Consider the following 21,632-nt stretch of genomic DNA (forward strand, 5'->3'; position numbering starts at 1 on the left):
CCCCAGGAGGTCGGTGTTTTTGCTCCGCCACCACTGGTGTTTCGGGCAACACCAGTCTCCAATAAAGTGTTAGCTCTTCGGTTTTTCCTGCCATGTTTCAGGATGCCGAACATCTAACATCGCACCCCCGTTTAACCAAGCCGCTGAGACTTTTGCCCCTCTTAGAGAAACTGGCAGCGTGGAAACTACTGCCAAGCATATCTCCTTGGGTACTAAGCACTGTAGAGAGAAACTACAGGATGCAGTTCTCACCTCACCCTCCGTGTTTCAACGGCATGGTCACCACTTCCATGAAACCGGAAAGTGCGCATCTGCTGACAGAAGTTGCTGGGGAATGGGGCCATGGAACATGTTCCCCTACCAGACAGTGAGTCAGGCTACTACAGTCGGTATTTCTTGGTTTCCAAGAGGAACGGGGGGCGACGTCCAATTTTTAGATTTTCGCGGGCTGTTTGCTATCTAAAATGAATAAATACAGCTTCAAAATGTTGACTGTCAAAGTGATTGCTCTCAAATCCTACCAAGTGATTGATTTGGGACAATCGATTGAAGGACGCTTACTTCATATAGAAATATTGCCACAACACAGGAGGTTCCTAAGGTTGCTTTCAAGGGCAAAGCTTACCAGTATCGGGTCCTTCCATTTGGTCTAGCTCTCTTACCCGCACATATACGAAATGCATGGATGTAGTTCTGGTGCTTACGACTCCAGGGCATCCGTATTTGAATTACATAGACGACTGGCTGGCCCAGTCTCAGTAGCTAGCGCTTTGACATCAGCATGTCATCCTAGCTCATCTTTGTTTCTTAGGATTGAGACCCAACGCCACGAAAAGCGTGCTCTTTCCTGTTCAGAGGACAACATATTGGGTGTCACATGGGATTCGATCGTAAGCGGGCACAGCTGTCTCCCGCTCGTGTCGAATCCATTCTCAACACCCTCAAGGAAATCAAGCTAGATCAGAAAGTGACCATCACTTTCAGAGATCTTAGCTCTTATGGCAGCTGTATCCACGGTGACACCTTTGGGCCTTCTGCACATGAGAGCATTTTAGTTGTGGCTAAGAACCAGGGGATTTCACTCTTTCACTCACGCTTCGTACCCTTCCTATGTGGTTCAGACCCCGGTTTCTGACTTTGGGTCCCACTCTAAGTTCGTCTTGTCGTCGCTGATGCTAATGACAGATGCTTCCCTCATGGGCTGGGGTGCGGTCTTAGATGACCGTCCAGCCCAAGGGAGTTGGAGAGGCCATCTTCTTGCGCGGCACATCAATTGCCTCAAAATGATGGCTCTATTTCTGGCCCTAAAGCACTTCCTCCAGCAGTTAAGAGGTCCTAGTGCGGGTGGACAACACTATGGCAGTCTCATATATTAATCGCCAGGGCGGACTGTGCTTGCGCCGCTAAATAGCTAGGGCATATGAATGTGGGAGCAGTTGTTCTGTCCAGTCAATCTCTGACACACGGGGAATGGAAACCCCACCCCGAAATAGTCAGTCAATCTGGGAGAGATTTCAGGTAGAAGAGGTGGACCTCTTTGCCTCGCAAGATCAGCAAATGTCCCCTTGAGTCTGGACGCCGTGGCCCGTACATGGCCCTGGTTACGCCTTTATGCGCTTTTCCTGATAGCTCTGCTCCTGGGAGTCTTGGCGAGGGTCCATCAACAGTGTTTGCGCCTCTTATTGATAGCGCCCTGTTGGCCGACCAGAGTGTGGTTTTCAGATCTAGTATCCCTCTTTAACGGCTCACCATGGGTAATTCTAATGAGGTGGGATCTTCTGTCTCAGGCGCAGGGGACGATATTTCATCCCCGGCCCGAGTTTTGGAACCTTTACGTTCAGTCCCTGAACGGGACCAACTAAGTCAAGCTGGTCTTCCAGTCAGCGTAATTAAGACTATTCTAAGTGCTAGGGCTCCCTCCCCTAGAAGAGCTTATGCCCTCAAATGGAATGTATTTGAAAGTTGGTGCATGACGAAGCAGGTAGACCCAGTCCACTGCCGAAATGTTTCAGTGCTGGAGTCTCTGCAGGAAAAATTGTCCTTGGGCTTGTGCCCTAGTACCCTCAGGACGTACGTAACTGCTATTTCAGCCTGCCACGTCCTGATTGGTGGGGTTACTGTGACACGGTTCCTTTTGTGGGTTTTATCTATCGTGCTCGAAGAGCCAATTGACACCCTTTTTTTTTTAACCACTAGAGTCAGCGCCTCAGGTTTCTGACCTTTAAGATGGTTTTTCTAAGGGCCGTTACCACTCTGAGAGGATTGGAGATCTGTCAGTCTCCCCATCCTGCCTAGACTTTGCCCCTGGGCTAGTCGGGGCCATTTTGCATCCTCACTGAACTATCTTCCGAAAGTTCTATTCTCAACATGCACCCTATTGTTTTTGAAGCCTTCTGTCCTCCGCCTTTTACAGCTTCGGAGCAGGAGAGACTTACTGTTTCCAGTGCGTGCTCTTCAGATTTACGTCCACCGCATCAGCCAGTGGCATAAGTCAGAGCACCTTTTACATGTTTTGGGGCCGCAACCGGGGGGGGGCGGCCTCCACGACACTGGGTGAGAGATGCTATTGCCCTCTCCTATGAGGCGCGTGGGCTCACTTCGCCTCTAGGAATCAGGGCTCATTTAACCAGGGGGATCGCCTCATCTACTGCACTAGCAGAAGGTATTCCCCTGCAGCAAGTGTGTGACGTGGCGGCGTGGTCCTCTCGGCACACATTTGTTAGATTTTATAATCTGGATGTTCATGCCACTCCGGGCTCACAGGTCCTCGAGTCAGCTTCCGAGATATAGTTCTGAGACCTTCTCGGCCTTGTGCGCACACGCTACACAACCTTGGGGTCCAGACACTTGCAGTGCGGCGGCGTTGGTATTCTCGTTCCCATAGCGTTTTCACGCAGCATCTCGTTCCCGCCTTTTAGGGAACAAGGTTACAGCAAAGTAACCCGAGAAGTTTCTGCTCATCATTCCGGAGTTGACCATGGCCATGACTGTTAAGGAACTTATGGGCCTGGAAGGAACTTCTACATGTGAGGTGGTACTGTGACTAAAGAACATTCCTCTGACATAGCTCACTTCTGCCGTGCTATTGTGATACTTCTGACTTCTATTCATTGGCTCCATTGGTGCTTTTACCGCCCTGGTTTAAAGCAGTACCAATGCCTAAGTCTTTGACAATCGCCCTCATGTCTTTCAGCCCTTCTGATCTACTTGTGTTCTTGTACCAGTTATCTGGTGTAGATACACATGCAGCAGCTGTTTCACCAGGCGCATAGGCCTTCTGCAGGATACTGACACACCTCAGGAATTTTGTGTGAAGGACCCTTTGTCTGAAAATTCAATTAATTCTCTCATAGCATAGTAGACCACTTGTTCAGCACTCACAGAACAGACTCAATGCATTTATAAAGATGGAAAATCTGGTGGTTATAGTGGACATTATTTGGAGATTAAATAGTCTTCTTTCAAATTTTATTTGCAAATGTAGCCATGAACATTCCTCTGACATATCGTCATATCGTTACAACAGTGCTGAAACTAAAGACTTATTTTGTAAATGTTAAAAGAATGTTTTACCACATCAGCAATGACATGCATTATAAAAAAATAGTAATATAAAAATTTTGAATATATTAATATAAAGTCTTTATATTAATAACGTATTTATATTAAGTCTAAAACAACTAAAAAAAAAATTATAAGCAAAGAGTTGTTGCTATTTAAAAGAAAATTCAGCATCATTTTACCAATCAGAAATTAGACTATAAAAGTTCTGTGGCATGTTAACTTCATTCAGACTTTTCATTTTAATTAAGTGGTCTAGGTGAAATGGTAAGAAATAAAAAACATCCGTGAAAGTATAAAAGCAAAACCAACCACGTCTAATCAGTAATGGGAATGATAACTGTAATATTTCCTCAGTCTCATGGACAGAGATTTTTGGTCCTCCTAAATTTTTTTTATAATTTTTGAAGCTACCTCACACACGCTCAAGCTGTCTGATAGCCATTGATGATCTACATGCAGTACCTCACCTGGGTTCATGTGGAAGGCCATGGCTACATTATCCCTGACACGTTTCCACGACCTCTTCGTGAGCTGGTGTCATACCTTTTCCCTTGCTGTCATGTTTCTTTTCACACTGTCCTTTTTTTCCCAGACTGTAATGTTTTTTCCACGGCCCTGGGACCACCCCGCCCGCACACTGTATACTTATTCAATGCCCTCTAACAATTTGGCTCAGTTAAAACGCTTTCTGGCTCACCCTATACAGTAAAACCATGGATTACAAATAACTTGGTCTAAAAGTGTTTTGCAAGATGACCAAAAATGTTCAATACATTTTACCTTGATTAATGAGTGAGGTCTTGCAATATGAGTAGTATGTATTCACTTTGTCTGCCAAGCATCAAGTGATCACAACTGAGACAATGGTTCCTCTCTCTCTCTCTCTCGTATGGTCAACACCTCTGCAAGTGTATACTGTTTACTATAACATTGTGACCATGTGTGTGCAAGCGTAAAGCATTTTTTACATTTTGTATCCAAGTGTAGTGACTCTTCTTTAATAACTATAGTGCAAAAACTTCCCCCGTGAAGAAAAAGGTTAAAAAGTCTGCAGCAATGCAATGTCACATTTCCTCAAAATCCCCAAAAGTAGGCCAAAGGAAGTGATGTTAGATAGGTTCCTTATTGAAGTCACACAAAAAGAGGCTTATGAGACAGGACCTGCTTGATGCTGGTCTCAAAGAGTTGTGAGCAAGCAGTGAGAAGGGAGAATAGTTTCACAGGGTGTGGAGTTATGGCTGTCAGGAGAGCGCATCTGGTTTGGATTTTTTTTTTTATCCTGGTCGATAGGAGAGGGTAAAGCTAAATCTGAAGAAGAAAAGCGACCACCGGGCCGCGGGCGTTGGCGGCTCGTAGATACTCAAGATTCTTGTGTTCAGTCAAGACTAGGAACGGAACCTCAGACACTTCCAGCTAATATCTCAATTATTCCAGGGCCAGTTGATGGCTAGGAGCTCTCAATCATCGTTGTCATTTAATTTCTGATGGATTAAATGGAGTGATAAGGAGCAGAGATGCAGCTTGTTGTCACGCATTGACCTCTGGGAGTGTACACCTCCCACCTTCTTGTTGGAGGCATCGGCTTCCAACAACAAATCGACTGGACGGGTCTGGGATGGTAAGGATAGAGGCAGACGTGAATTACTTCTTGAAATCAGCTAAATTTGGTGAATTTAAATTTATTTCTTGAAAAAAAAATCCAAGGCCTTTTAACCAAAGCCTGATTAGGTAATTCATTCCCTGCTGCCTAAATACTCATAATACAAGTATATACTCATTACCAGTTGAATCAAATGGAGCTTTCAGACCAACATTACAGGTAAAAAAAAATAATAAAATGAATAGAAATAATTTAATTCTAAGTCATTCGAAAGACACTCCTGCACCTCTTTTGCTGTATAACACTCTGACAAATCCTCATCTTGCATCTTTTTTTTTCATTCAAATGAGGACCGCCTAGATGTTTTTCTTTAAAAGAAATGATATGCTAATTTCAGTATTTTATTTTCAACTATTTATTTGTTTAGGCCATCCTCTTTTTCCCTTTTTTTATTTGTCCTTAATATTTATTTATCTGTGATGTGAAAAAAAAGACAAAATTTAAGCGAAAGATCGGTTAATACAAATTGTACCTGAAACATTGTACATGGAACATCACCTGCAACTGAATATGCAGAATTATGTTAATTTTACTACGCTGATGCAAATGATCAAACGCTTAAAATGTAATTAAAATGCATGGAATGCCATTCCATGGATATACAGCGTACAATCACTGGTTAGATGAGAGTGAAATAAAAATGTTATTTTTCTTATAAAATTGTAAATAAAGTTAAAGAATTAATTTTAACAATACTTACTAAATTTTTATCATTCTTAAGAATAGTAATAAAGTACAATTACTCAAGTATTTTACACCCCCAGCCACTTTCAATATGCATTTGTGCACCACTCTAGATTGTGATGAGATGAAAATGAAAGATTACTCATATTACTTTTATTGCTTTTTTTTTTGTTAAAAACAAATACAGCAACAGAACAGAGCAACCATATAGTGAACATTGTTAGGAGATCAAACTGTCCTCTGTCATATTGTCTGAGGCAAGAAAACTTGAAACATAACATTATAACAGAGCTGACACTAAACACTCCTTCTATAAATGTTGAATAAACAACTTGAAGAATGATTCACCACATAAGAAATGATATGTATTATGCAAAATTGTAACAGTATAAAAAATTATTGATTGTATTAATATATAGTCTTTGAAATTGCAGCCTACACAACTCTCAGAGTTGCTGTTATTTAAAAGTAAAATCATCAAAGGTTGACCAGTCAGAATTTAGAATTTAACAGTCTTGTATCATAATAATTTCATTCGGGCATTGCTGATGTCGTCTGGGTGAATTGGATGAATTATAAAAACTTGTGAAAGTATAATAAAAAAAAGAGACCAGCCACTTCTGATTAAAAATACCCTTATTTGTAATAGTCTACTATTTTCTCAGCCTCAGGGAGAGTAATGGCTCTCTTTGGCTCTCTTAAGAGATTCTTTGAAGCAACCTCACATGCACTCAAGCTGTCAGCTAGACGATCAGGATCCACATTCAATATTTGACCTGGCTTCATATGGAAGGCCACCCCTACATGATCCCATACAAAATATTTATTGGAAGGAGACTGGCAGCGCCAGAACCAGCTCCCTTTTCTATACCCACACACTGATTCATCATCAAAGGGTAGATTAGGGTATTTCCTGTAATGCCTCATGTATCGTGGATGCACCAAAATTGAATAGAGAATCTCTTGCTTGTAGACCTGGGTGTCTAATACACGTAGAACCGGCGCATTACTGTCACGATATTGCTTGCGGTATAGATTCAGGAGCTCTCTTAGAGGTAAAGTAAAGCGGAAGTTGCCATAACGGGATTCATCCTGGAATGCAGGTGATGTGGTTTCCTTAGAGAGATAATAATCAGGCACTGAAAGGCTCCACCACAGAAAGCTACCATTTGCTTTGAATCCTCCATCACTAAAGATTCCCTCAAGACCACGCTTATCAGTTACATGGCAGACTTCGGACCCACTGAAGACATATTCAGGGTAATCGGGAATGTTTTTGTTCCTTAGGTAGCCGTTATTAGAGGTTTTCAGGAATTTGTTGTCATTTTTTAGCTCAGTTAAACTCACATGCTCCCCTTCACAATATGTGTAGTTATAGCCTCTGGAACTTTCGCCTTTAAACCATTCTCTAAAAAAAAAAAAAAACAATATTGGTGTTAATTTGCCAGATATTTTTTGAGTACATTCTTTACATAGCCTGTACTAACTGAGAATGTAAATTTACCAAAAGGTGGGGAAAATTATAGCATAAACATTAGATTTGAGTTACTCAAACAATGATTCAGAGTGCTTCAAACCGTTTGTGAGACTAGCGCATTAGATTATTTCAAGGCAGGTATTAAACTGGTTGTAACTTTGGTATTACATCCATTTAAACACCAGAGAACTATAAATGTGCAGTATGGTAGGTCAATTTATTAAGTTTAAACAAAATTCTAACAAACTTAGAGGCTGCTTAGGGTCCCGCACCCACCAGGGGTCTCCAGAAAAATTTTAAATGTTGGCCCATAACTGCATACTACAATAAACTGCATACAGTGTAAATTTGAATTATAAGCATAGTTCGTTCCAGAAGTGTGCTCCTATATCAAAGCACTCATGTATCAAAGTGTATTTCCCCCATAAGAAATAATGAAAATTCTGGTGACAAAGCATGCACACACACACAGAAACACAATATAAAAAATGCTTTCCGAGCACACATGAAAAAAATAAACAGTTATAGTAAACAACATATGCGTGCACGGATGTTAACAATATGAGTGACACACGCGCACTGAGACTAAGCATGGGAGACAATTACCCACAGAGTTAAAATTCTTTTAAAAAAATTGCTCGTCTTGCGAAACACTCACAGACCAAGGTATTCGCAATCCAAGGTTCCACTGTACTTCAAGAGTTTGACTAATCAGTTTGACTATACATGTGATCATGGCTAAGTCCTGAATCTGAAAAAAAAAAAAAAACTCTTTGTTTTATTGGTATTAATAACATTATGGTTTTGCCTTTTAGGGGGAAAATACAGCAACAAGAAGGTAACTAGAATCTCATATGGACAGCCAATCAGCAGTAAGTAATAGGTTTACCAGTATCGAGTATCATGTATAATGCATGTGCTTCTTGTTTTGATGCCGAGCATCACGTGATCACAACTGAGCCAATGTTTTTCTCTCTCTTGCGCTGCAGAATTGTGGGTAATCGTCTCCCCTTCTGGGTCTTTGCGCGCGTCTCTTACTGGTATAATCAACATCCGTGCATGCTTTTTCTCTCTCAGCCTGTCGTTATGTGTGTGCATGCACGTAATTTGACACAGTGTCGGTTCACACTCTCTCTCTCTCTCTCTCTCTCTCTCTCGCTTTTAGTGCGTGTGTGTGTTTGTGAACCGGCACGGTGTCAAATTATGCGAGTGCACACATAACCTTTGTCACCACGCGTGTGTCACCTCCAGCCTTTCATTTGAAGCTCATGTAGATAATATTACCAGGATAGCATTCTTTAACCTCAGAAATATCCCCAAGATAAGAAATATATTGTCGCTAAACGATGCAGAAAAACTAGTTCATTATTTTATCACCTCTAGGTTGGACTATTGTAATGCCTTACTGTCTGGTTGTTCAGCTAGGTGCATAGACAAGCTTTAGCTAGTCCAGAATGCAGCAGCGAGAGTCCTCACTAGAACCAGAAGATACGAGCACATCACCCCTATCTTATCTTCACTTCATTGGCTCCCTGTGAAATTTCGCATTGATTTTAAAATACTACTCTTGACATATAAAGCATTAAATGGTCTCGCGCCGCAGTACCTGAGTAAACTGCTAGTGTCTTACGATCCGCCACGCCTACTTCGATCAAAGGATGCAGGCTGCTTGTCAGTACCGCGTATTATGAAAAATACAGCTGGGGCAGAGCTTTTTCTTACAAAGCCCCAAAATTATGGAATAGTCTTCCAAATAGTGTTCGGGACTCAGACACAGTCTCAGTGTTTAAGTCCAGGCTAAAAACCTATTTATTTAGCCAAGCATTTTTATAAATAGATTTGCCTTAGGTAAAGGAGCAGATCTGGGGGACTCATGGACGTAGAGTAATACGGTGAACTAGTGTGTTTAGATGCTGTCTTCCTCACTCTAATTAATCACTCAGGTTTGTTGATGGTGAGGTAATTGTTTGCTTTACATCTCAGGAAGCCCTCATGTTTGTGTTTCCTTCTGGCTCTCCCTTTTAGTTATGCTGTCATAGTTAGTCCTGCCGGAGTCTCTGCTTGCACTCTACAGTTAATATACATTCACATTATACATTGTGTGACTGTGACCATACCTAACTGCCATCTCTCCTCTTCTTCTCTTCCCCCCTCTTTCTCTTTCCTCTCTCCCCCTGTCTCCCCCTTTCACTCTTTCTCTCTCTCTGTCGAGCTACACATGTCGTTCCTGAGCTGCCAGTGATCCAGACTCCCTCTGCCCTCCGGACCTGTCTGACCCATCCTGGTGCCCCGCTTCTGGTTAAAGATCTCGTCACATGGATGCCCCGTGTGTCTCTTTGGGATGCGTCTGGTGTCTGGGGATGATTCTCTCTACCTAGAAGATGGTTCTGGCCTTGACTGGTGTTGGCAACTGTTTCTCTGAGGACTTGACAGTTCGATAGTTCAGGACTGGAACTTCCTACAAGTCTACCAGAGTCTTCAATAACTACCTGGACTCCATATTAACATCAATTAACATCAGCTATTATAGCTGAACTGCCTCCCACCCTACACACTGTATAAATGCAGATCATTTACTGCTTTCTGTATTACCCAAATGAGGATGGGTTTCCTGTTGAGTCTGGTTCCTTTCAAGGTTTCTTCCTATTACCATCTCAGGGAGTTTTTCCTTGACACTGTCGCCCTCGGCTTGCTCATCAGGGACAAACTGACCATTTTGATTCATACACATTCACATTCCATACAAACTTAAATAATTTTTTTGATTGTGTGAAGCTGCTTTGCGACAATGACAATTGCTAAAAGCGCTATACAAATAAAATTGAATTGAATTGAATTGAATAACGGCAGACCTAAACACACACACAGTGCCTGTGCGCATAAACGGAAACACTTATCTGTCAGGATTTATTTATTTAATTTTTTTTTAAGGTTAAGTGCAGATTAATTTGTTTTATTTTTACTTTATATTTTTTATTAATTATTTTTATGTACTTATTTTTTTGGGCTGTGGAACAAATAATTTATATTTCCATTATGTCTTATGGGAAAATTCTATTTGGTTTACGAGTGTTTTTGGAATACGAATTATGCTCGTAATCCAAGGTTCCACTGTGTACTTATTCATTCAATCATCTTTCATCTTGGTCTGGATTATGGTGAAGCTGAAGCTAGAAATACTGGTGTCCATTGCAGGTGCATGAACATTTCACACATTGACACCAAGGATTTGTGGAAAGTCTGAGTAAACTCAGTGTAGATGGTTAGAACGTGAAATTTAGCACAAATAATAATCTGAACTCAGGATCGAACCCAGGACCAGGATGACAATAGAAGTAATAATACATGAAATTTAACATGATGTTTTTACATTTCAGAGATTTCTTTTATGAATATATTTGTAAATTCTCAAATTTTAAATATTTAACTAGAGATAAAGCAAGAGAACCTGAATGACTTATGGGTTTATTGGAATGACAAAAATATTTTAAAATAAAATTAGGGGTTCATTGTTAAAAAATGTACAATGTGTAAAAATTATCTAAGTTATATAATATATCAATATTTTATTAATATCAATAGATTTACAGCAGCAAGGTGGCTTAGAGGTTGGCACTGTTCCCTTGCACCTCCAGGGTTTCGGTTCAATTCCTGCCTCAGGTCTGTGTACATGGACTTTGCATGTTCATCTTTCGCTTTCCTTTCACAGTCCAAAGACATGTTAATTAGCATGCTCATAGTGTGTGAATGAGCATGTGAGTGTGTGTATTTGTAAGAAATCAAAAAGGTAGATAGAATGGATAAAAAGCAGGCTTAAAATGACTCCAGCAGGTTCAAATGTACCTATACAGTGGAACCTCGGATTGCGAGTAACCTGATTTGCGAGCGCTCTGCAAAAGCCTAAAATTTTAATTTGATAAACGAGAGAATCTTGATATACAAGTACCAAATATTGAGTATTATGTGGCAAGCATGCGCTTCTTGTTTTGACGAAAAGAGTAACGTGAATTATGCTCGCAATCCAAGGTTCCAATGTACAACTTCGGCACTGTTATTTCAGCAGTGAAAATATTAAGTAATCCCAGTTAAATAATCAGTTTAGCTTTTTAAATTTATATCTACTGGTGCAGGTTTTTGTTTACATTAAGAAAGTATCTTATTCGTATCTTATTTTAAGGTACATTATTAAATCTGTTACATAACTGTTTATAACATCGCTTTTACTAAAAATGATTAAATTCTGTCCAGCCAGTTTTGCATGATGTTATGAAATAGTCTACCTGGACAGACAGAAATTCTTTTGAGTCTGGTTTCTGGTTCTCCTATCTATGAAACATAAAGGTATCAGGGTTCTGTCCAAACGTACAGACAAAACCTTTCTTTTATTTATATGTACGCTGAGGAGTGACTGGGGAGCACTTTTTCAGTCGGCCGAGAATTTGCTCTGATTCACTTAATCAGTTCAGCGTTTATAGTGAATCATTCTTGTGTCTCGAGTACTGTATGTGAAACGATTCATTATGATTCACTCAGTGGCTCACACAAATAAACGGATCCACTTTGATTCGTTTGAAAATGAAATCACGTGCTTTAAAAATCAAATATGCACATTTTGATAATAAAAATAAAGCAGAAATTCTCCTGCCATTTTAAATTGGATTTTAAAGCCAAAGTTCAATGAAAAGAATTGTTCATGTTTTATTTTTTCCTTTTCTGGAGTGAATTAAGACCAAAAGCTAAACAAACTTTTTTAAACCTGGAGGCTGACAAAACAGGCTCAATGTTACTTAAAGTAAGCAAAAAATCTAATAAAATAAACTGGCATAAATGATAAAAAAAACCCAGGACTGTAAAATTTACATCATTCCCAAGTAAGCCTTAAAGTTAGGATAAAGAAAAAAATGTGTGTGAATAAAAATTGTGTGAAATTATTATACTATAGACTTCTATAATTATGAACCTCTTTTCTTACCTTTGGTCAGCCATAGTTGCTTGTTTTCTCTCCGCAGAGCTCAAGAAGCAAATGTTTCAGCTTCCTCTCCGCCCCCTAGCCTGCCCACACCGCACACACACACACACACACACACACACACAGTGCCAGTAAGCAAAAAAAGATAAGGAAATCCTGTACTGTATATTACTAGAATCTGAAGTCTAACTGTAAGGATTAACACATTTCTCTTCTACGATATATTAATTACAGTAAACCTATTCAGTTCAGCATCGTAAGAAGTTTACTTGAATATGCTGCTAATACATATAGCTGAGAGACCACTAGGAATATTTAACTACAATGAGGCAGTAAGGCAGGTGTGTGTCAGAATGCAAAACCATGCAACAAGAATATAAAAAAGAATTGAGTTGAGCTAAATCAAACAGACTAAAGACAAAGTATTGTAAACAAAGGTATTGTAATCTGATGAGAAAGTTCCTATGCCCATAAAACAACCCCTCATTGTGCTTTCCGACTCTTTATGTGGTAACACTTCCTATACTGTAGCCTGTATCCAGACAAATGTGGTGGACATAATAATCATTAATTCTCCTGCTTGAATTTTATCTTACCAATTTGGTCACTATTCTTTTTTAAACTAACAGTCTTGTATATAGTAACCAAGATGTGACACGGCAACATATATAGTGCCAATGTGTGTAGAAATTCCCATGTAGCGAAAACACTCAGAGGATATACAAGCAGTAAATTGTGGATACACTGAGAAGACCATGTCCTCATGATGTACAACCTAACGTGTAAAGCCAAGACTGGTGCACTCACTAAAATAAATGCTATGTATGAGAGGGGGGGCCCACAAATACAGCTGTGCAACCCAGACTAACCATGAGAGAAAAGCAAAAAAACACACTTTTTGCACTTTCTTAAAACACATATCTCATCTCTAGAAGGAGAAGTCACCTGGTCCATGGAGCAATATTCTACTATAGCTGTTAAACAGAGGTACATAATTTTTGATTCCTTTCTCATACAGAATTGGTTGCAGAAAATGACCAGATGTTCATTGATATAAACTGTGTAACAGAAAAAAAAAAAAAGCCTAAAAGACATATGGAAGGCTGGGACAGTGGTGAAACTATGTGTGAAATTGTATTTGATGCCCCAGAAATCATCTTTGCAATTTCCTTTACTAAGAATAATTTTGGTGTAACGATTTTGTAATCAGAAAGTTTTTATTCATCACATTTAAATGTTTCTTTGTTTTTGGTCACACAAAAATCAGGGATAACACCATACACAATACAGTTACCATTGCAATATCCAAACATTGCAGTGTAAGCAGAACTTGATAGACTCAGTTGTGATGTATATTACATTGAACTATTGAACAATTTACTGTATCAGTGATCTTAGATCAATTTGTTTGTATTTTTTGGAAAATCCAGCAAAGTTGGTTTGATAACACATTGGAGAAGCTTAGTTTAAAATAAAGAGAGGGAAAGCAGGGGAAGTGGAATAGATGTAGGGAAGAATTCCTATGCAAGCCATAAAGTGTTATCTCTTCTGACCTTGGTCTAACAGAGGGCCATTGAACCATGGAAGAAAGAAGAAGAAATACAACAGACAGTCTGATATAAATGTGTCATGAAGAATAAGAAATATAATGCATTCAGAATTTCAGGTGTTTTAAGTCAGTCTGTACAATAAGTGAGTTAACTAAAAGTATGTGCAGTACATAAATCAGCATATTTTACATAAATATAGACACTTAGATATTGGGGGATTTTTTTTATTATTTAATTATCTAAGTCAACTTAAAAATTCAATTTAAGATGATTTTAATACGTATATTTGTATACATGGTTGTCCTTGATCATGTTTGTACTCTTATTTCAGGTTTCTATATCATCTTTATGGTCGAGAGGGTGTCTCCTTAGCACAAACAAACCAGATTTAATTTTTAACTTTGACTTTAATTTTAGAATAAAAAAAAAAAACAATTAAACCTAGCAAATTATAACAAGGGCTTATAGGCAGAAACATAAAAGCAGACATTCCTTAAGGATGGTACATGCTAGACCTTATCAAGCTCCCACGCATCGTAAATTGTCCCAGCGTGCCATAAGAAAAACCAAACAACCCTGGAATCCTTGTTTGTTTATTTAGTGTAACATGCTTCCATAAATTTGCTATGAGTATTGACTCTGAAGGTCGAAGTTAAAATTCCATGCCTACAATGAGGATAAATATGTTAACGCACACCAATTTGAACAGTATTGTACCAGAAGGATCAAATAAGCCATTGTTGTCTTATTGCCTTTTGAAATTGGTGAATTTGAATTGGACATGCGTAAAAAGAAAAATCAAGCAGAATTAATAATGCAAAAATATTTATACTATACCCTGATTAGGTTATTCATTCCCTGCTGCCTAAAAACTCATAATATATTGGGTAAAATATTAGCTGAACCAGTTGAGGTATTTACTCACCGAATGAATGAATCAGATAAACTTTTCAGACCAGCATTACTAATGGAAAAACAATGCAATTCAATCGACTTTAAAACAAAGCTCCACCTCTTTAACGGTCTTATTGCTTCCTGTTTTGCTTGTGCACCCTGCTAAAAACCCTCGTTTTCCTCGCTTAAATTACACTAACTGTCAGTCACCAACATGGGTGGAAGTAGCTGGGTTCTGTCCACAGTACTAGGAAGAGGGGAGATCAGTCAAAACACCTATTCAAAATCAGTTACGGAGGCACTTTTAATAAGAAAACACATTTTATAAATCGTTCCACATTGCTGCTAAAATATCAGTGTTTTATTTATGGCTAACACAAGCTACAAATCTCACTAGCTTTAAACACAAATCTAAATCCAATTGGAATAAACCAATTAATAAACTCCTGGAGGTAATACTGGAAATAAACTTCAGGTTGTATACTGTCCCTGAAAGTGATCAGTTGTTCCCTGTTTCATACAGTGATATACAGTATGCCCACAAAGTATACAGGGATGGAGAAAATGAAAGATTTGCGTTAATAAATAAGGATATGTACAATTTGTTTCAATGAATTTGTATTAGAAATATGAATGTAAAACTAAAATGTCCTTAAGAACAGCTTCCCTTTCCTTTTCCATTTTGGAAGGGACATTTTTGCTGGAATTCCCCTTAAATGCTATCCAAACATACCATTTCACCATAAATCTCTATGTCCATAAGTTCTTCGGAACTGCACCATTAAGGAAGAGAAAGCTATTCACAGAAGGGTTGGATAAATAAACAGGTTTTCAGCCTCAACATAAACATGGACCCTGTGTTGAAAGGCTATTCTATTATTTTGTAAGGGGATTTGTAAGAAAAAGCTCTGCCCCCGGCTGTAGATTTACAATCCGAGATGCCAGCAAGCAGCCTGCACCTTTAGATTGAAGTAGGCATAGTGTACCATAAGACACTAGCGGTTCACTCAGGTACTGTTGCACAAGATAATTTAGTGCTTTATGAATCAATATTTACATTTTAAAATCAATGCAAATGCTTTAAATAAAAGACTGGAATTAACACATCAAGGTCTATTACCGCTGCACATCATGATGCTTGCTTTTTGTCGTAGTACCAGTAAATCTGTCTTGTCACAGATTAGTAGAAAGAAGTTTATAAGCATCCTGTGACTCATTTCCTTTACATATTCATCAGCTTCATTAAGTTGGTGTCTCAGATCTGGCTTTGCTGAGACATATAACTGTCCGTCATTAGCATAGCAGTGGAAACTGATATCCTGCTTGCCATTAAGGCTGATTAACACAAATTGTGCCTGAATCACGCTTTTTAAACAAGAAAAGACCTGACACTCAATTAATCAAACTTGTCACATGTCACACTTTCACACACTACAGCTTCAGTATTACTGCTGAGAATATCACGCTTCAAAAGAAGATCTAGCCAGGATGGAGGGATTTTGATAAACTTTACACAAAAGTAGATGTTACAGTCAGAGACGTGTCTGAATTGTGTACTCACGGTATAATAGCGGTCATTTATGAATCTGTGAGATTTTTATCTTCCACCTGTTAATGTTCCCTTAAGTAAAAATATTAAACAAATACTGTATCTTTAGTAAGAAGAGTTAAAGAAAGACTGCGGGCTTCGTGCAGATCGGAATGAAGTAAGACAGGATTTATTGCAGCATCACAACCCAAGTGAGCCAGCCCAGCAATGCCTAGGTTGAGAATCCAAGCACTACCAAGAGCAGTGGTATACAGTTTGCAGGGCGCACACCTGGTCCCCTTCTCTGTACACTTTCTTTATTCCTTAGTAAATTATTAACCCATTATCGTCCAACTTTTTTTCAGTAAACTTACCCATTATTATTACCTTTTTTCCTACCATGTTCCATTACTTCATGTACCTCGTCATCTGACTCCTCCTTGTGCTTGTAATTTTTTCCCATTATAATTCATTTTTCCCTTATCTTTGCACTTTTCTTGTTTAATTAAAAAAAATATTGGGGTGGCACTTATTTTTACTACACATATATATTTTTTCCGGTTTACTCTACAGTTCTCAAGAGACAGGCCATGGGTAAGCATCTCCATTGCACTATTTTAACTATTTAATTGTCTTATTTTTCCAATTTGTTGTATTCACGCATTTTATTCTAACCTTATAGCTAATCGTAATTGCTCAAGTGCTGGATGACTCAGACACTCAGGGCAGTCCAGATTTTACCCCTACTGAGGATAACAACCCTACTGAACCTGTCATGGACCAGCCTCGGTGAGTTCTACTGTACCCGGGATAAGTCTCAGCCACCTGGATCGTTAATGCAATATCTACGGGAGAAAGGGTTTACTTATTTTAAGAAGGGTGACTCCAAACCCGGTCCTTCCAAACGACTGCGTCTGGAAGCATTTAGCCCTCATTCTCATGCTTTTAGGCTCGTAAAGAGCCTGTTTGTCATGTAAGTGTTGGCACTCAGTTGGCACTGTTGGAACCCAAATGGATTTTCCTCCCATACCTATGCCACTCCTAAATCGTGGCCTTTCTGCTTTTATTACCCTTTTTATGTTTTTGTACGTTTTTATGTTGGGCCTCATACTTTGTATTTTTGCTATGTAGATGCACATATTATTTTTCTTGTGTCTACTCTTATTAAAGACATTATTCGTACAATTGGTTGTGTCTTTTGGTTATTCATCTACTGCCCTTTATTAAACATGTGGGTGTTGATGTGGATACACACGTTGCACGCGTGTCCAACACATGTTCCTGTTTATTTTATACCTGCGGATATTGTGTTCTAGTACACTTTATCGTTATGTTATTTGCTTTCGTCCTTGGACGGCATATGTTTACTGTTTTTTGGCTCACTTTTACTTCTATATTATTTTACTAAGATAAACATTCTGTCGATTGCTGCATGCACAAGTATATTTGATTAAAATATGCTTACAAATCATTCAGTAACATTGTGTGTTTGCATATGACAACCTGTACTAAAAAGTCGTATTCCATACTCACATGTAAAGTAAATGTGGATAAATGTAAATTACACAAAAGAAACGACTAAACCTGTTCAGAAAACACCTAACTTGCCTTATTGATGCTACCAAAACTCGGTAAGGGAGCAAAAATGATGTGAGTAATATCTAGTCACTCATATCTTTCCGAAGAAAAACACATACAATACATAATCAAGACAAACTCCAGTTTCAACAATGATGTGCCAGGACAGCCATTACACCATTATATTAATGTTGAAACTGTCAACCTACCACTTTTTGCCTTGGATATTGCTCTTGTGGTGTCTGTAGTCAATAGTCCTTTGAAGATGGGTGTTCTCTAAGAACATGAATCGAAACTTAAACGCAGCTTGATAAAAAATGAAACCAAACTGCCTTAACAAAACCTATCATGACAGAGCACGGCTTATATTCCCTGCTGAATCAAAACATCAATTGAATGTAACTTCTAAATTTAAAACTTAAATGTAAGTATAATATCGGCTTAAACAGTTGAGTCAATCAAATTAAGTGAATAAGTGCTGGCTTTAAGATCTGCTTTACTGCTTAACCAATGGATTTCAAAAACATTATATACAGTGGTGTGAAAAACTATTTGCCCCCTTCCTGATTTCTTATTCTTTTGCATGTTTGTCACACTTAAATGTTTCTGATCATTAAACACATTTAACTATTAGTCAAAGATAACACAAGTAAACACAAAATGCAGTTTTTAAATGATGGTTTTTATTATTTAGGGAGAAAAAAAATCCAAACTTACATGGCCCTGTGTGAAAAAGTAATTGCCCCCTGAACCTAATAACTGATTGGGCCACCCTTAGCAGCAATAACTGCAATCAAGTGTTTGCGATAACTTGCAACGAGTCTTTTACAGCGCTCTGGAGGAATTTTGGCCCACTCATCTTTGCAGAATTGTTGTAATTCAGCTTTATTTGAGAGTTTTCTAGCATGAACCGCCTTTTTAAGGTCATGCCACAACATCTCAATAGGATTCAGGTCAGGACTTTGACTAGGCCACTCCAAAGTCTTCATTTTGTTTTTCTTCAGCCATTCAGAGGTGGATTTGCTGGTGTGTTTTGGGTCATTGTCCTGCTGCAGCACCCAAGATCGCTTCAGCTTGAGTTGACGAACAGATGGCCGGACATTCTCCTTCAGGATTTTTTGGTAGACAGTAGAATTCATGGTTCCATCTATCACAACAAGCCATCCAGGTCCTGAAGCAGCAAAACAACCCCAGACCATCACACTACCACCCCCACTACCACCAATTACTGTTGGTATGGTGTTCTTTTTCTGAAATGCTGTGTTACTTTTACGCCAGATGTAACGGGACACGCACCTTCCAAAAAGTTCAACTTTTGTCTCTTCGGTCCACAAGGTATTTTCCCAAAAGTCTTGGCAATCATTGAGATGTTTTTTAGCAAAATTGAGATGAGCCTTGATGTTCTTTTTGCTTAAGTGGTTTGCGCCTTGGAAATCTGCCATGCAGGCCGTTTTTGCCCAGTCTCTTTCTTTTGGTGGAGTCGTGAACACTGACCTTAATTGAGGCAAGTGAGGCCTGCAGTTCTTTAGATGTTGTCCTGGGGTCTTTTGTGGCCTCTCGGATGAGTTGTCTCTGCGCTCTTGGGGTAATTTTGGTCGGCCGGCCACTCCTGGGAAGGTTCACCACTGTTCCATGTTTTTGCCATTTGTGGATAATGGCTCTCACTGTGGTTCGCTGGAGTCCCAAGGCTTTGGAAATGGCTTTATAACCTTTACCAGCCTGATAGATCTCAATTACTTTTGTTCTCTTTTTTTTCTGAATTTCTTTGGATCTTGGCATAATGTCTAGCTTTTGAGGTGCTTTTGGTCTACTTCTCTGTGTCAGGTAGCTCCTATTTAAGTGATTTTTTGATTGAAACAGGTGTGGCAGTAATCAGGCCTGGGGGTGACTACAGAAATTGAACTTTTAACTGTGATAAACCACAGTTAAGTTATTTTTTAACAAGGGGGGGCAATTACTTTTTCACACAGGGCCATGTAGATTTGGAGGTTTTTTTCTCCCTTAATAACATAATCTTCATTTAAAAACTGCATTTTGTGTTCAATTATGTTATCTTTGACTAATAGTTAACGGTTTTTGATGAGCAGAAACATTTAAGTGTGACAAACATGCAAAAGAATAAGAAATCAGGAAGGGGGCGAATAGTTTTTCACACCACTGTACAAAATGGAGACAGTAATCAGAACTGAAAAATAATTAAAAGTAATGTAAGAATGAAACAAAAACAAAAAAACTAAAATAAAAAGTGTTTAAGAGACTCATAGCTTAATGTGACAAAGAAAACAGAACTATATTTTTTTATATAGGACAGAATCAATTCTAACAAGGGTCTTATTAAACACTGGTGGTGTGGCTGATTGGTTAAAATGAAAGCCTGTAACCACACCAGCTCTTTCCAGATCCAATTTCGTACCATTGCCTTAACAGGAGCAGCCAAAAGAAAAACAAAATTAAATTAAAAAAATAAACAAGATTAAGTCCAACACCAAGTATGTTACAATTATTCTATAGGTCAACAGGTTCACAACAGGCAGCATGGTGACATAGTGGTTAGCACTGTGGCTTCACAAGTCCAGGGTCAAGGGTTCAAGTCTCACTTTTGGGTCTGTATGAGTGTTGATTTCTTTCTCTCTGAATTCTATTCTAGTTTGTTTTTTGTTTTGTTTTTTGTTTTTTTGGGGAGGGGGGTATTTTTCCTGCAGACTTTATTTTTTTGTTTAGTAAAGAAATACCCAGTTCAGCCATTATTTGCCCAGTTCTAAACTATTTTTGTATTATTATTATTATCATTGTAACTTTATGGTATCATGCATCTGTTTGGCCTTGACGGGTGCAAAGAATGTTAAAACTATGAGAAGTTCTGAATGTGGGGGAGATGTGATCTCCGTGACTTTGACCATGACTTTTGATGGTTCTGAACAAACAGGTTTTATTATTTCAGAAACTGCTGGTCTGGAATCTTCACAAAGAACAGTCGTGAGAGTTTATATAGAGTTGTGCAGAAAACAAAAAAAGGCACTGGTGAACAACAGTTTTATGGAAATTACTTGTTAATGAGAGGGCAGTGGAGAATGAGCAGACTGGTTCCAGCTCATTCAAAGGCTACAGTAAATCAAATAACTACTCTTTATAGCTTGGGTGAGTTGAAAAGCATCTATGGAGACGACTGTAGGCACAGACTAATTTGGACAACTAAAAGCTGGACTAAAAAAACTGTTTCATAAAGTCAGTTTCGGGTATGTTAACACAACATTATCAACAGAAGCTCATCTTCATGGTTTTTATTTCTATACACTGTACAGAAGTCACACAATCAATAAAGTCTTTAATGATGTAGAAAAATACTGAATTTCAGGAAATCCTCATAAACAATAAACTATATACTATAATTTTTTTATCCAATCTAAGACAAACAGATAGATTAAAAGGAATAAGGCATCAAAACACAACCTGCTTTGATAATTAGTGTTGGCAAAATACAAACTACAGTAAAACTGACATTAAGGCAAAAAAAAAAAAAAAAAAAGATTAAAAAAATTATTAGATAAGGAATCTTTTGTCAACCAGAGTTTTCCTGGCCAGGTTCCTGCGACCAGAGACATTTCGAATCAGCCTGAAGATCTGCAAACACACACAGATAAATTCCGATGATCATCTGAATGGTTTTAAACAGCAACAATTCTAATTGAAAAAAACTAATTGAAACGTCTAGATTAAAATATTATATT

At 38.6% G+C, this 21,632-nt stretch overlaps 2 protein-coding genes across 3 annotated transcripts in view; both read right to left on the minus strand.

The window, feature by feature from the left end:
* Nucleotides 1–6,142: 6,142 nt before the first annotated feature.
* LOC128513947 (uncharacterized) lies at nt 6,143–18,198 on the minus strand. Of its 2 annotated transcripts, none has more exons than XM_053487522.1 (3): nt 18,114–18,198; nt 12,358–12,437; nt 6,143–7,316 (listed from the first exon to the last, which is right to left on the minus strand). In XM_053487522.1, exons 2-3 carry the CDS (start codon nt 12,369–12,371, stop codon nt 6,545–6,547), a joined length of 786 nt encoding a protein of 261 aa, XP_053343497.1. In that variant the 5' UTR covers nt 12,372–12,437; nt 18,114–18,198; the 3' UTR covers nt 6,143–6,544. The 2 variants fall into 2 exon arrangements, with proteins under 2 accessions (XP_053343497.1, XP_053343499.1); XM_053487524.1 differs by lacking the exon at nt 18,114–18,198 and adding an exon at nt 14,830–14,893.
* A 3,146-nt stretch (nt 18,199–21,344) lies between these two features.
* Nucleotides 21,345–21,632, minus strand: part of tmem67 (transmembrane protein 67) — a 34,787-nt gene continuing 34,499 nt past the window's right edge. Inside the window, exon 28 of the mRNA XM_053487452.1 lies at nt 21,345–21,525. Coding sequence (XP_053343427.1) covers nt 21,445–21,525 — 81 coding nt within the window. The 3' untranslated portion in view covers nt 21,345–21,444. The remainder of the gene's footprint in view (nt 21,526–21,632) is intronic.

This window comes from Clarias gariepinus, chromosome 26 (genome assembly GCF_024256425.1).
Source record: "Clarias gariepinus isolate MV-2021 ecotype Netherlands chromosome 26, CGAR_prim_01v2, whole genome shotgun sequence".
NCBI lineage: Eukaryota > Metazoa > Chordata > Actinopteri > Siluriformes > Clariidae > Clarias > Clarias gariepinus.